The sequence below is a fragment of the Nansenia antarctica genome (assembly GCF_963989245.1).
Source record: "Nansenia antarctica genome assembly, chromosome: 3".
NCBI classification, from domain to species: domain Eukaryota; kingdom Metazoa; phylum Chordata; class Actinopteri; order Argentiniformes; family Microstomatidae; genus Nansenia; species Nansenia antarctica.
The window spans coordinates 25,417,455-25,432,982 of record NC_137688.1 but is presented as its reverse complement, the minus strand read 5'-3'; the positions used below and the strand labels follow the sequence as shown (position 1 = coordinate 25,432,982).

The following is a 15,528-nucleotide window of genomic DNA, read 5'->3' as shown; positions in this document are numbered from 1 at the left end:
TTGAGGCCTTTTTGTGCCAACTTCTGTAATGGTGTTCTCTTTGTTCACTTGTGAATCTTAGTCCTCCTAGTGGAACTTGGGGAATCCGGCTACAAAAAAAGATCACATGGGAAAGACAATGAGACCAAGCAAATCAGAGTGAATTATGGATATTGCTGCGGTGGAAACATTTAGATGACAAAGAAATGGCAAGGAAAAAAATCCCTGTCCTAAACGACCACTAAGGGATTCAATTTGGAAATGGCAACCGAGATGCATTGCAGTTTAACAAGAAATAAGTTATCTTTATTAAGCACTTAATGCTCTTTCCTCCCCCTCCCTCTTTCTCTCTTTCACTCTCTTTGTGTTATAGTATGTGTGTCAGCCTGAGAATCTGGATGCCTGGGAACCTTTTGAGCCATTACTTTCTAACTATTAGCACATCTTGTAATGGAGTTAATGGGTTTTCAGATTCTCTGGTTTCCTCTACCTCATGCTGTTCACACAATCTAAATATCCTTCTAGACTGCTTACACTGTAGTAGAGTCTTCCCATAGACCCATAGTGAGTGAGTGAGTGTGTGTGTGCGTCCGTGTGTGTGTGTTGTGCGTGCGTGTGCGCGTGTGTGTGTTGTGCGTGCGTGTGCGGGTGTGTGTGTTGTGCGTGCGTGTGTGTGTGCGCGCATGCCTGTGTGTGTTGTGTGTGCGTGCGTGTGCGTGCGTGTGTATGTGTGGGAGGATCCTATTCCTGGCCAGCAGATAAATGCATCGAGAGTCTCCCAGTGGGCTGTCATCTCGACCATGGGTGGAGGAGAGAGAGAGAGAGAGCTCTGTGTTTATACGAGCCCAAGATGCATGTTGAGATTTACTCCACGGGACTCCAGAGACTGGTTGAGTCTCCAGCCTTGTCCATTCCTATCTATTCAACCATTAATGCCCCAGAGTAGGCCGGGGGGAAACATAATTACCCTCGCATCAACCTTTAGCTACTGAGTCTAGTACCCCCGTCCTCTAGGAACGAGCCACATCGCCTCCTAAGGCCTCTCAGCTCCTCTCACACATCACGGAGCACAGCACATCTCTCCTCCACCGTGCTATTTTCAAATGATCGCATTGTATATATACCTATATACAGTTGTTATTTTACACTTACCAATATTCATCACTGCTACAATACACACACACACAAACATGCATGAGCATGTGCACACGCACACGCACACACACTGAAATAGTTGCTTGAGGTATAATCCTTTTCAGCGTATGGTATAGTGAATTCATTTTATATTGGATTCCATTTTACTTTACCTGGGAGTATATACAGTACGTACTCCCTCACACGCACGCACGCACGAAACACACACACACACACACACACACACACACACACACTGCAATGCCGATGCATTTTGTGGGCTCAAGGTTGTCGTGCTTATTAAATATGTCAACTTAATCACTGATGTCATTGATCAAAAAGCCAATTCCAGTTCTATTATTGTGTTAGGAGGGGAAAAACGATTGCCAGATGACTTTGTGAGGTGATCCCACTTGGTAAACAGACCTGGGATCCATTAAACCCCAGGAGATTATCAAGCCTCAGTTCAACAATTTGTGGAGATTGTTCTAAACACCTCGCTAGTGACCTTCCTGGCAGAGTTGAAAGTTAGTGGGAAATGTGGCAAGGAGCCTGCCGCCACCACCACCACCACCACCACCACCACCACCAACACCCCCACCACCACCATCACCACTACCCACACACACACTCTCTGTACTGTAGCGATCTCCAACTGACCTCTGAGTGGCCGTGTGTGGATGTTTTCCATATGCCTAATCATATTGTAGAGTAGTACCACAACCTACTGTGTTCCAGTAACATAGCCACAGGATCAATAGAATCTGGAGGACACCTAGCACGACAACCCTTCACAGAGCAAAGAGGTTGAAGGCATGTTATTCTGCTCCTTCCACAGGCATTTATCTTCTAGTCTTAAAGTTAAAAAAGGTAGACACACAATCATCAATTATCTAAAGGTAAACACACAATCACATGTTTACAGCTAATTAGTGGAGTTAACATGGTTAATGGTTCAAGAGTTGGTGGGATTTCATATCTATAGTAACACGGGCGAACACTACTGCCTAGAAATGTTTTTTAAATGTCTAAATTAAGCTACTGTTCAGCTTCTGCAAGCTAATTACAATATGTTAAACAGCTTGTTAATGTTAGCCCAGCAAAATATACTGCATATAGTTAACTTTTTATCTGCACACAACACTTTTACTATGCTGTGCTTATCAGCCTTATAGCTCTTGTGTGCTATATAAATTAAGTTTCATTTGATTTGATGTTTCGTGTGATCCGTACAGGGAGGACGGAGATGTAATATTAACAAGCAGCCAGTGATTCCAGGTCAACTGTCAACCAACAAACCCTGATCAGTAAACCCTTACTCATAATGACATTACATGTGGCTCTTCCTCTGTGATAATATCAGGGGTGGAATGTTGCCAAAGCAGTGGAGGCTGGTGGAGGTAGACATCGGAGGAAGGGGGAGAACGAGCTCACTGGAATGGGGAATTCAATGCATTACAATGAGCCTGTCCTCCAATTTCTACCTCCAACAGCCTCCCCTGTAGGGTTGGAGAGGGAACGGAGGGAAGACATGGAGAAGCTGGTATTCACCACCCCGTTTTATAAAATGACGACCTCGATATCGTTGTGCTCTGAACCGGCTCAGCACGGAGACTAACCTCTGCATGGCAACAGAGGGAAAACATTTGCACAATGAATAAATAATGACTCGGAAAAGTGGTTGCTCTGCCTTCATTTAAATAAATAAATATATAAATGTTCCACGTCTTGCTGTAAAACAGGTTTTTTATGGGAATAATGCACCTCAAGGACAGGGCATTATGTTGCCAAGAAAAGCAGCACTTTAGAGGAAAACACACTATACCTCTCAGTACGTGCTGACATTTTTTTAATCTGCTCTCTTTTTACCAGCTCAAGTGCCACTCTACACTCACCGGACACTTTATTAGGAACACCTGTGGGCTATACCTTCTCATTCAGTCAGGTGGTGTAATGATGTGGGGAATGTTTTCTTGGCACACTTTGGACCCATTAATACCAATTACTAACCAATCTACTAATGGCTACTTCCAGCCTGATAACGCACCGTGTCACAAAGCAGAAGTCGTCTCAAACTGGTTGCATGAACATGACAATGAGTTCAGTGTTCTTCAGTGGTCTTCCCAGTCACCGGAACTGAATCCAATAGGACACCTTTGTGATGTGGTAGAACGGGAGATTCACATTTTTGAAAGTGCACCTGAAAAATCTGGAGGAATTGCGTGCGTAATGCAATCATGTCATCATGGACCAGAATCTCCAAGGAATGGTTCCAACATCTTATGCAATCAATGTCACGAAGAATAGAGGCTGTTTTAAGAGCAAAGGGAGGCCCTACCCAGTATTAGTATAGTGTTCCTAACAAAGTGTTCAGCGAGTGAACAAGTGAGAAGTTCAAAGTGAGAATCGGAGAGCACAAAACCGACACACAAAATAAAATCCCATAGCGGGATTATGCTATGGCGCGTCACTATGCTGAAGCAAACCACGTCTCTGTCTCCTCCCTCAGATTTATAGGCATAGAAAAGGTTAAGCCATCCCCAAGGGGAGGCGACATGATTGTGGGGAGCATGGCGCATTCTGGCCTGCAGAGGGAGCCAGACTGTGGTGGAGGATGGATGACGGGCTGATTATGAGAAAGCGAGAGAGCGAGCGAGAGAGAGAGCGAGAGAGAGACGGTGGCGTTGCGGGGCTGTACACCTAAATAAATACGTGTTCCATACACCGTTCCTCTGTGTCGACCTCCCTCTGTGCCTAGAGACTCTTACAATGATCAACACACTACTACGCAGAGAAGCCTTTTGGATATACACTCTTAATGCAGCTGCTTCTGGTGGAGTAAATGACCAGCCCAGCCTCTCCTGTCTCCTGTAGTAATGATCCGTAGTCTACTCTGTTTAGGTACTGTGGGAATAAATATCCAGAACATGTCAATATTTGTGAATATGAATATATTTTGGATAAATGATATATATATTTTTTTTATTGCGTATGGCGGTTTTGTGCTCTCACACTCACTTGGTCTGTATAGACCATGTAGACTAGACCACACGGGCACTTCAGCATGTAAATGACATGGTTGGAATTGCAATTGATTCTTTCTTTTTTATCTCATATTTGGTTCCATTCAGGGGATGGAGAATTGGAGAGCAGACAACCGCCATACGCAATAACAATCTGGATTATGCTATGGCACGTCACTATGCTGAAGCAAACCAGGGCTCTGTCTCCTCCCTCAAATGTATAAATGTTCTTTGAAAAAGACTGTCAATTATCCAATTATGTGGGTGTAGGATATATATATATATATACATACAGTATACCACCATTTCCCTTTGTTCTGCTGCTGACTCTGAGGAAGACACAAGTAGAAACGTCACCCTGTTTCCCAACACACAGATTGTATGACTGCTCTAGTGTCTTGCTTTGGGTAGTCTAATGGAAGTGCCCAGGTAATAGTTGGTAGCTGGTTTATAAGTACCTAGGCTTTCTTACATCCCTCTGACTTACAGCGGGAAAGCTTGTTATAATTTGCGGGGGCTATGGTAAACATCTTTCCTGGCAAAGATCACCTACAACAGAATAACTAATGGCTTCAAAGTGTTTCTTCCCACACAAGTACTTATTATAACCTAATAATAAAATATATGACAACACTTAGTCAGCCTTGCACAAACCTCATTAGGGCCTCCAGAGTATCGAGCAAGATTCCAGGTTTTCAAGGGTAACACTCAGTCCCAATTCGTGCCAATTAGTTCTCAAATTTGTTAGTGCCTTTGTGGGCGAATGCCATTTAATTCTGAAATATACACAGCATGTAGGTGTAGAGAGCATTGGATGTAAATGATGTGTAGAAATGGTATTCATGCTCAAGGGTAGCGGTGACTTGTTGAGTGGGTAGTGAGTAAGGCACTTAACCCTAAATGACTCTGTCCCTCTATTGTCCCCATATTGTTAGATGACTTAGAACACATTAGGAATTTGAACCAATGTCTCTTCTGCAGGTGGTGTATGGAATGTTTCAGGTTGCCTCAATGACAATGTCATTGATACATAACATACTGGTATACACCAATGGAAATGATGAAGGGAAGATGGTAGAGTCCACTCAAACCTTTGGCTTGGAACAGTACACAGAGCATCTCACAACAAAGCCGCCCGGCCCTGAATGTAGCTCTCAGAGTGGGTGTTCACTTTCACATCTGGGCATTGTCCTATAGCTACAGCCCATTCACACTGATCTGTCTGATAACTTGCAAGCAATTATGGGAAGGATGAAAAGCACACCAGATAAAATATGTCATTGTGTGTAAACACACAGATCCAACAGATGGCAATATTGGCATAATGGAAACTTCAGCCCCAGTACTCTAGGTGACTCCATGTGAAAGAGTAACAACAAAACGCTCCCAATAAAAAAGTAATCATAGACTAGTGTAGATGGTTATTATGTGTGTGTAGGAGTAATCATAGACTAGTGTAGGTGGTTATGATGAGACTAATGGTCACCATGGTGATCCAGCCCTCCAAGTGAAGAGAACGTTGATGTTCAGTATACAGAGGAGGAGTGGAACACCGTGTGGCAGAAGAGGAAACGTTTATTAATTTTCTTAGGATTATCTGTGAGGTTTGTTGTGATCTATTGCATTTATACTAGATGCATCTATTAAAAATAAAGTTGATTTGTACAGTATGCCAAATCAAAACAACTCACACAAAACAACTCACACTTTTCACACTTAATTTCATTACACAATTAAAGCTCTTGCTAACTGAAATGATGCCTCAATAAAGTTGATTTAATATTTAACTAACACAGTTTATTTAGCAGTGTATATTTGTGACCAGAGCAGTGCAAGTCTCCTGAAGAGAGAGAAAAGAGGAAGAGTGGAGAGGAGGAGGAGGAGGACATGAGGATGAGGAAAAATTAGAGAGGGTGAGGAGGATGAGAAAGGAGGAGGAGAGAAGAGAAGAGGAGGGGAGAGTGAGAGATCAGAGGAAATGCGTCACCCTCAGATTTGGGTCAAGATGTCAATTCCAGACAGTCAATTCATGACGGTGAATGAAATTTGATTAATTACTTGAACATCTGCCTTTTTTCTTTTGTTTAGCATATCAGTGTAACGGTTAGGTTAGGGCCCAGGTGTGCTGCAGATAAGGAGAGGCAGACAAGTAGGTAGCGGCACCAAACAAAATAATCTTTACTTAAGGATGTGCATGCAAACGCGGACTCACAGTCTCCAAAACAGTACTGTATATTCAAACAGCAACTACTAGAACTGAAAGCGGCACGTAACGTTACATGTTTTAAGGCTGATCTGTGCATAATGGTGCTGCATTTTGACATAATTCTTATCGCATTTCCCCCCGTTGATCTGTATAGCAGCACTTATTAAAGTGAAGTGCTCTTATGACACGTAACTCCTCCTACTCCTGTCTCGACTCGCTCCAGGTCTGTTGTGTATAATGGAGAAGCTGAACGTTTCTGAAAGTACGGCACGGGTAGGATACAAATGCGTGCCGTGCCGTGCCGAGCCGTACCGGGCTGGTCAATGGAAAAGCGCCATTACATTCACGAAGCGGACAACAGACGGTGAAGACTACCCTGGGAGTGAAGGGAAGTGAGGGTACATAAAGCGTCAGTGACAATTACACACAGGTGCAGGTGATAATTACACACAGGTGCAGGTGATGAAGTTCTTGATGAGGTGGCACGGTGGATCTCCGGAGGGAGATACCTAGGGGAGTGCGAGCCCCATCCGTAACACTTCAGTCTTCAAGACTGAATTATTGTCTGAGTTGATGTGGATTTGAATCCAACCCTGGGTACCGTCACCCAGGGTCGTACTTGGTACGCGCTTGGCCTCTCCTCCTCTGTAGCACACTTCTCCTCTGTCAAAACATGTCTGCAAAACTGGTAAATATTGCCACACAGAACCACAGAATGTTTTATTCTCTAATGATTCTCTGTGAAGTTTGTTGTGACTGTCACTGTTGCATATTCATTCATAATTGAACAGTATGTATGGCGAAAATAGATTTTGTGTGTGTGGGAGTAGAGCATAATGTTGTCGGAAATCTGCCACCTTTAGCCATCGCGGCGAACTTTTGTTCAGATGTTGTTCCAAACAACAACATCCTCCCTAATATTAACATACGCAAACCGAATGTCGGGTAGGATATTCCATTTTTAGAAAGCACTTTCCCCCCCCCCAAAAAATAACATAATTAAAGAAAATCTTTCAAGGGGTCTCGTTCCCTGAATGCCACTGATTAAACAGTCATTGCAATCATTTTTTTCAATTATTTCATAATTGCAGCAGGCCAGGTGAGTCACCTTTCTACAATAGGCAAGCTATGTAGTACGGAGGAGGCCGGCCCGGGGCAGAGGAAACCTGACTACCGGTCCTGACTCCACGTACGGCACGGCAGACATGGGACAACACACTGCTCGCTGGCTCTGCTGGAAGGGATGGTCGTTTCCTACCTGCCAAACTAGTGTGAGCGTGTTCCTATTAAATGTGATTTCCCCACTGATCAGAGTTTCTGTTGTCTGCTCTCTCTCTGTGCCACTCCACTTCCAACGCTAGACAATTGCCCTGTGATGACCCCTGCCGAATCCGATCACCGGCAGAGTGCATTTTGCTGTCTAACTAGACCCACTCGCAGAAATGATTTGCGTGAGTGGGCTGTTTATTACAAAAGATATTCACCCTCAGCCCAGTGTTCTGCTGCCTCTCCTAGCTCTGGTGAGGCTGCATCCTGACGGATGTGGAGAAGGCCGGAGGGGTCCACCCAACCTATGTCATAGACACTAGTCCAGGATTACCCATGAGCCTCTCTGAACCTGCATCATAGACACTAGTCCAGGATTACCCATGAGCCTCTCTGAACCTGCATCATAGACACTAGTCCAGGATTACCCATGAGCCTCTCTGAACCTGCATCATAGACGAGTAGGGTCCATCTGCGCGCAACAAATCCAACACCCGGAAATGTGTTATGCAAATATGCAGGCGCGGTATGATGACGTATGGTACATCACATTTCCGGGTGATGGATTTGATGCGCGCAGCGCAGATGGATACACTAGGAGTAAACCATGAATCGCCTTACTACGGCCTTACTACGGTGAAAACTACGGAAAAAAACTAATATGTAGAGTACAGTCCTATCAATTGTTCGAAAAGGAGTAGGAAGAAGCCTGTCCTACCCCTGTTTATACTTAACAATTATGCTTACATTATATAATCCAATTAATTAATACATATATTTCAGTATCATCCGTTCTAATACTTTTTCATTAAAAATAATTTAAACCTTTTTTTAAATAGAGCAATAGAGCAATATTTCTGCTTTCCTTCATATTTTCTTCATATTTTTGACATTAGGAACAAGTTATTAGTGTGATCACGATATCCGACCTCATGTACAATCTGTACTGCAGTAAAAATGTGGAACGCCCTTCCTATAATCTTAAAGGAGTGCAAAACACTGCCCACCTTCAAAACCACTCTCAAAAAACATTTACAGGAGGCTGCAATCCGTAACTGGACCCTCTAAATCAAAAATCAGATTAAAAGACCCGAACTACCCACTGTACATACTTTGTGTTTTGTCCCCCGCCCCCACCTGTGGTGTATGTCCCCACCTGCCCTACCCGCTGTACATACCTGATGTTTTGTTGTATTGTTCTTCCCATGATGGATGTATTTTTATCTTGTAGATAGTAATAGTTATTTGTCTGTATTATCTTGTAGATAGTACTAGTTTGTTTTGTCGGTCTTACATGTAACGATGAATTGAGAATCAAGGACCCCAATTGAAATAAGCCAGTGGCTTTCTTGGGTTTTTATCCTGTTAGTTGACCTTGTATGTAATATGTACTTTCATGTACCTACTTCTGCAAATCTTCTAATAAAGTTTTCAATCAATCAATCAAAATCCTCATAGCTTTTTTCTGTAGTGTAATCAATGGGTTTAAAGTGCTTTTATATTCATTTCCCCATATCTCCACACAGTAACTCAAATAGGGTAAGACAAGACAACAATATAGAGTATACAACATCCTCTGTTCCAGAATATGTTTTGCCCTGCACAATACTGCAATACTCCTTGATACTTTGGATCTAACGTATCTTATATGAGATTTCCAACAGAATTTACTGGGCTTAAAGTGCAGACTCTCAGCTTTAGGTTAAGGGTATTCACATCCAAATTGAAGGAAGGGTTTATGAATTATAGCTCTTATGTATAATAACCAAAAGTAATTAGACAATTGACTCAAAAGCTGTTTCATGGGCCAGTGTGGGCTATTTATTCCTTCATTATTTCTTTATCAATTAAGCAGGTAAAAGGTCTGAGTTGATTCCAAGTGTGGCATTTGCATTTGGAGGCTGTTGCTGTATACGCACAACATGCAGTCAACAGAGCTCTCAATGCAACTGAAACAGGCCATCCTTAGGCTGTAAAATGCACTTCAATTACATCTGGATTGTTTCATTTCAAATCCTTTGTGGTGGCATACAGAGACAAAATTATGGAAATTGTGTCACTGTCCAAATACTTCCAGACCTAACTGTATATAAATAAAAGAATGTCAATGACCCCAGGTGAGGGACTTTATTAGGTCAAACAGGTTTGAGGGGTCAGGCAAAGGACTTGGTGGAGTCAGGCAAGGGTCAGGCGATCATCGTTGTAATCCATGGAGCAGGGCAGGAACCGTGGTGCAAGGTGCTGGGCTGGAGGTGTCCATGGTGCTGAGTGCACACTGATGAGCTAAATAAAACATTCTATTTCTGATGTCAACAGCACTAGGGCTCCTTCACAAAACCCTTACTGGAATCTTCATACACTCTGTGAATTAGTCTTTACTTTCTGATGAGTCAACAGCAATAACCCCATCCAGTGCGACATGTAGATAGCATATATTTAGAATATGTAAAATGCAAACACCAGAAATGCAAGAAAGTTTATGAGGTATACCAAATGGAATTAATAACAAGTGTTACAACCCTTCTGTCTAGAGTAAAATAAGGGCCTAACAGGGTAGAGTGCAGAATGTACAGGTGTGTTGCAACACAAATGCCCAAAAAAAGTGTACAAGCGATCAAATCAATTCAAGCTTTATTTGTATAGCGCATCTCACAAGATACGACTCAATGCGCTTCAATCAAGACATCATTGCTGATTGCACTTTAGCACAAGTGCTCTTTCAACATTGTCTCTATGGTCTTTCAGCTTCCTTTTCTTCTCACATTTTCGACCATATAATGGTGAGACAGCTGCTTCTCACTGTTGAGACAAAATGTTATAAAGAAGTGATTAATAATTAATTTAAGAAACTCACATTCATCAGTGGTTGCAAACTGTCATGGAATTTGTATTAGCACTCTCCTCATGTTTCCAAAATGCATTGCAAATGCAATGCACTAACAAGTCATTGGTCACTCTTCGTTGGTGTTGAACTTGTTGAGCCCTTTCCTAAAATAATAATACAGTGCTTAACCATGTTACAATGAAAAGGTGCAGTTAAGTACTGAATGAGTCACTCACTTTCTTTCCTTGATCATTCTACCTCAAGTGTCCTGATATAAAGTGTGGTTTCACTTTCCAGGCTTCTGACATCTTTGTCCCTGGTAACAGGATACACACATAAGCATGACTATGTGTACAGCTGTGAATGGTGGATAGTATGTTTGTATGCAATAAACTTCATTCACACTAACCAATTCTTTAGGAGGAAAGCTGTAAGGCCTCTTGAAGTACGTGTGGTCCTCGTCAGTGTCCAGTGGCATCTGTACAGAGTCCACCATTATTGCCAGTATGTTTTACATGAAAGGGTTAACTACTTCAAAAAGAGATCCAGGCTGGATTCAGAATGACACAGTACCACTAAACATATTGCATGTGCCATAAAGTTGCATGGAGTATGTGTTTTAGGAGCAGTAGCCCATTCAGAAACAGGCACACGGTCATAGATACTTAGTGAGAGATGCACTGACCATGGTGTTGCTTGCATGACTCCTTTTAACACTTGAATAGGTCCTGAATACAGGTGGGACACTGTCGTGAAGGGTCGCTCTGCCTTCCTCACTAAAGTGAGCAAACTTCCTTCCATATCTGAAATTAACACACATTATCTTCACCGGAAGGTTGAATTGTAGGGCCAGGTGTTACCCCAAAGTCCTCTTGATAATAAATGTACAAATACAATTATTATTTTTGTAGCACTGCAGCATACCCTTCCAGCCCAATGTTTTCCACCAGGACAATACACCACCACCTTCTCAGGAGAGACATGTCATCCTAAAGAAAGAGCAGTTACTCAATTTGCATTCAAAGTCTTATAGCATATTGATATAATGGGTTCTTGTTTTCTTAATACTTACAATGCTGAAGTCAAAGGTAGCCTCCATGGCGAAATACCAGGCATACTGTAATGAGAAAAGACACAAAGACAAGATTACCATGTGACAGCTTATAACTCAGTGAGAAGGTAGTCACACACATCCAATGAAATGTACATGGCTGATAACTCCATAGGAAAGTGATATGAGAGGTCTGCACACATGAATGTTCCTTAATACCTTTTATTGCACACCTTTTTATTTGCAAATGCACAAACAGAATGTTGGTCAGGACTAAGTGGTGGTCAGTCATTGTTACATACATTTACACATTTTTTTGATGGTTTTAAGGAACAATCAAGTGTGCCATATCACTTGGTGGCATTACCATAACTCACCATTATCATGAAGACACCAACAACAGTAGTTTATGGAATGTTCATAGTGGACCATGACCCTCCCCAATCTTGAATAGGAGGAGATGTGTGGTTCCAACACTGAAAAGAAAATGCGTCCCTGTTCTTGGCCAGGGTTCACCTCAACACTGAGTGGTGCAGCTTCTTCACCAGCAGCCAGCTTCCTTCTCAGACACACACTCTCTGTGTCCTTGCTAAACCATTTGTTCAGGACCATTTCTGAGAGAATCCCTTCATCAAGATCAATGGCTGACTTGGTGTTCACAGGACAGTACACCAAGGACCGAACATGGTTGCAGTCAAAACCCGATAGGCTACTTCGACGTGCATAGTCATATGCCTTGCTGCATGTCTCTAATTCACAGGTTACCTGGTTATTACCCCAGGAACATTTTTGGACATGAATCCAGTGCACAGGACCCCTAAAGGTCTTGGAAACAGCAAACATTCCCTTTTTGTTATCTATGCAGAATGATTGTAGATGGTGATTTGCTGTAATGTCTAATGGATTTGATGAGTGGTACCTTTCGATGTGCTTCTTGACGTTCTTCTTGTTGAGTACTAAGTTATGTTGTTGATTGGTACCTTGACCTCGATATCTGGGGGGCTGTCTGAGACGTAGTTGCTGGAGCCGTCGTCCCCACAGCAGCTGGGAGTTGAGTGCAACACTTTTTTAAGTGATTAAGAAAATACTCCTTACGCATAATGACTCGGGGGCAAAAGCCACAGTGATAATGGCTGTTGGTCACACAGTCACAGTGGCATTTATAAAAAGCATATCCTAAAAGAAATAAAGAAAGTGATTTAGAAGATAGGCCTACTAGAAACATACCAATAAGTTGTATTTTTGTAAATACATAATTTGAAAAAAGGTGTTTGTGAGAACAATACATAATCATGTCACTAACAATAATAGACCCCTGGTCTGAGGTAGATTACTCTTCCTGCTACGACTGGTGAATTGATGATTCACTTGCTTAGTCAAATGTATTGATTAAAAGTCGCTTTGGAAAAAGGCGTCTGCTAAATGCCCAAACTTTTATTAAATAAAAATTCGATAACATAGGGTCCATGCCTATAACTTGAACTTTTGCATTTGAATTAATAATTAAACCCACATTAGGTAATTAATTCAGCGTTGCTAACAGGTCAGAACCGTAATATAAATCTAATGTGGAATGTGAAAGCTCACACAAACATCAAATGAGCCCACAATGTCTGATCTAAAACTAATTTACACCAAGGATGTGCTGGGGCACAGAAATAACACATTAACACCATTTAAAATTCAAATGATGACATGATAATATATAGGTGGACTTACCTCCATATTTCACAGCAGAACTATGGTGGAACTGCATATGAGATAGAAGAGCAGGGTACTTCCCTGCCTTGTGACAACATGGACACTGGAATGTGTCCAAGTCCAATCTCTTAAGCGCAGGATATTGTCCATCTGGAAACATCATGTTGGTCTATGGAAGAATAAAATATAATTAGGTGAATGTATCGAATGTGACTCCAAATAACTTTCATTTCCTTTAAATTGAATATTTCATTCCTTTAATTCATCTTGCTTGAAAATATGTGACCTGAGCTCAAAATATTATATGTGCAACCTACATACAACAGTGAACACACTACCAAAGTTCGAAAATAGCATATAGTTCATCTTTAACTTAGTGTTAGTTGTAATAATTACCACGTGAAAGTCATTCCCTTCCCCCCACCTGAGCGCAGCGTTTTTTAGCCCTGCCGGCTGTACATGTTTATCTTTGTTTTGTCACTATTTGCACTTCTGGTTATATGCATAACTGCATTTTGTTGTTGGTACTTGTACTCAGCAATGACAATAAAGTTGAATCTAATCTCATATCTGATAACGCTAAACCACATAGAATTACCCAATTAGATGAACAAAACTACAGCCAAATGCGTAACACATGCAACAACCTAAATAATAAATACATATATGAAAACTATAACATGTTCATTAATAATATTTCGAAATTCTCACCTGAGCTGCATTTGCCATTGTACTTGTAATTCTTCTTCTAGCGAACTATCAGATCCTTCAAAATCTCGCGGATTCTCGCGGTTTCTTTTACCGACGCGCTTACGATGACGTGGCCCAACACATTTCCGGGTGTTGGATTTGTTGCGCGCAGATGGATACTATAGGCCAAATGCGTAACACATGCAACAACCTAAATAATAAATACATATATGAAAACTATAACATGTTCATTAATAATATTTCGAAATTCTCACCTGAGCTGCATTTGCCATTGTACTTGTAATTCTTCTTCTAGCGAACTATCAGATCCTTCAAAATCTCGCGGATTCTCGCGGTTTCTTTTACCGACGCGCTTACGATGACGTGGCCCAACACATTTCCGGGTGTTGGATTTGTTGCGCGCAGATGGATACTATAGGCCAAATGCGTAACACATGCAACAACCTAAATAATAAATACATATATGAAAACTATAACATGTTCATTAATAATATTTCGAAATTCTCACCTGAGCTGCATTTGCCATTGTACTTGTAATTCTTCTTCTAGCGAACTATCAGATCCTTCAAAATCTCGCGGATTCTCGCGGTTTCTTTTACCGACGCGCTTACGATGACGTGGCCCAACACATTTCCGGGTGTTGGATTTGTTGCGCGCAGATGGATACTATAGTCATAGACACTAGTCCAGGATTACCCATGAGCCTCTCTGAACCTGCATCATAGACACTAGTCCAAGATTACCCATGAGCCTCTCTGAACCTGCATCATAGACACTAGTCCAGGATTACCCATGAGCCTCTCCAGCTGCTGAGTGGACAGTTTTGTCGGCCAGCCGTGGAAAAGGTGGGTGCCGATGAGGGCTGGGCCCCGAGTTGGAACTAAAGTTTCAATTCTGCATTCTAACATTAGTTATGAAAAAAATAAGTTAGTTAGTTTTTATAGATATATTGGTTTCCCCCCAGCAGTAGCCTTTGTGTAGCTCCTTAGAAGCATGTGTGCTGTGAATCTACTACCTAAGATGCTGTTTACCTATCGGAGTGATGTAGTATTTTGCTGTAAACCTACTATTAGGAGCGGTGTGTGTATATATATATATATATCACAGTGTGTATATTGAGGGTAACCTAACATTTGTAGTGATATTTCTGAGTAACCAACTGAAAACAACAACAACAACAAAATCTAAATATACATCATATTTCTTTCTTCTTCTATTACGACGATTGCCAATGGCCCCTGGCCTGAGCTAGATTAATCTTCCTGCTCGAATTACTCTTCGTTCTCTGTGAATTGATGATTCACTTGCTTAGTCATATGTATCGATTATACGTCGCTTTGGAATAAGGCGTCTGCTAAATGCCAAAAATGTAAATGAAATGTAATGGAACGTGGGTTGCCAAATTCATTGCCCAGGTTGCCAGATCCCTGCACATCATAGTCTAGCCTTGCAAGACAGGCCTGTGAGCGATCCCCCCTTATGCTCCTTGGCTCCTGCCTCCCTACATTAAATGTATGTGATGCTATTATTGTAATACAGTCAGGACACTCACATCAGTTTAACCATTTATTGCATGAAAATGGTAATACATTTTGCTTTGCATAATTGGATGGCTCCACTCTGTATAGTAAAA

The 15,528-nt window shown here is 41.8% G+C and overlaps 1 protein-coding gene and 1 long non-coding RNA gene across 4 annotated transcripts; both read right to left on the bottom strand.

Moving 5' to 3' along the window:
- Positions 1-10,276: 10,276 nt before the first annotated feature.
- Positions 10,277-11,544, bottom strand: LOC308152059 (uncharacterized protein). 3 transcript variants are annotated; one of them, XR_013937323.1, is made up of 6 exons: positions 11,505-11,544; positions 11,357-11,421; positions 11,118-11,235; positions 10,842-10,910; positions 10,669-10,748; positions 10,277-10,407 (listed from the first exon to the last, which is right to left on the bottom strand). XR_013937323.1 is itself a non-coding variant. In XM_080524966.1 (5 exons), exons 1-5 carry the CDS (start codon positions 11,529-11,531, stop codon positions 10,719-10,721), a joined length of 309 nt encoding a protein of 102 aa, XP_080381092.1. In that variant the 5' UTR covers positions 11,532-11,544; the 3' UTR covers positions 10,284-10,718. The 3 variants fall into 3 exon arrangements, 2 of the variants coding, with proteins under 2 accessions (XP_080381092.1, XP_080381093.1); XM_080524966.1 differs by having other exon boundaries at positions 10,284-10,748; XM_080524967.1 differs by lacking the exon at positions 10,669-10,748 and having other exon boundaries at positions 10,284-10,407.
- A 1,045-nt stretch (positions 11,545-12,589) lies between these two features.
- On the bottom strand, positions 12,590-13,934 carry LOC308153603. Its single transcript, XR_013937376.1, has 3 exons — positions 13,896-13,934; positions 13,203-13,353; positions 12,590-12,659 (listed from the first exon to the last, which is right to left on the bottom strand). It is a non-coding gene; the product is annotated as an uncharacterized lncRNA (long non-coding RNA).
- Between the last annotated feature and the right edge of the window lie 1,594 nt (positions 13,935-15,528).

Excerpts from the sequence above, each read along its gene's own strand:
- LOC308152059 (XM_080524966.1), bottom strand. The coding sequence starts at position 11,531 with ATGGAGGCTACCTTTGACTTCAGCATT. Across the intron at positions 11,422-11,504 it reads CTACCTTTGACTTCAGCATT|GATGACATGTCTCTCCTGAG; the intron begins GTAAGTATTAAG and ends CTCTTTCTTTAG. Across the intron at positions 10,749-10,841 it reads GCTTTCCTCCTAAAGAATTG|GGACAAAGATGTCAGAAGCC; the intron begins GTTAGTGTGAAT and ends TCCTGTTACCAG.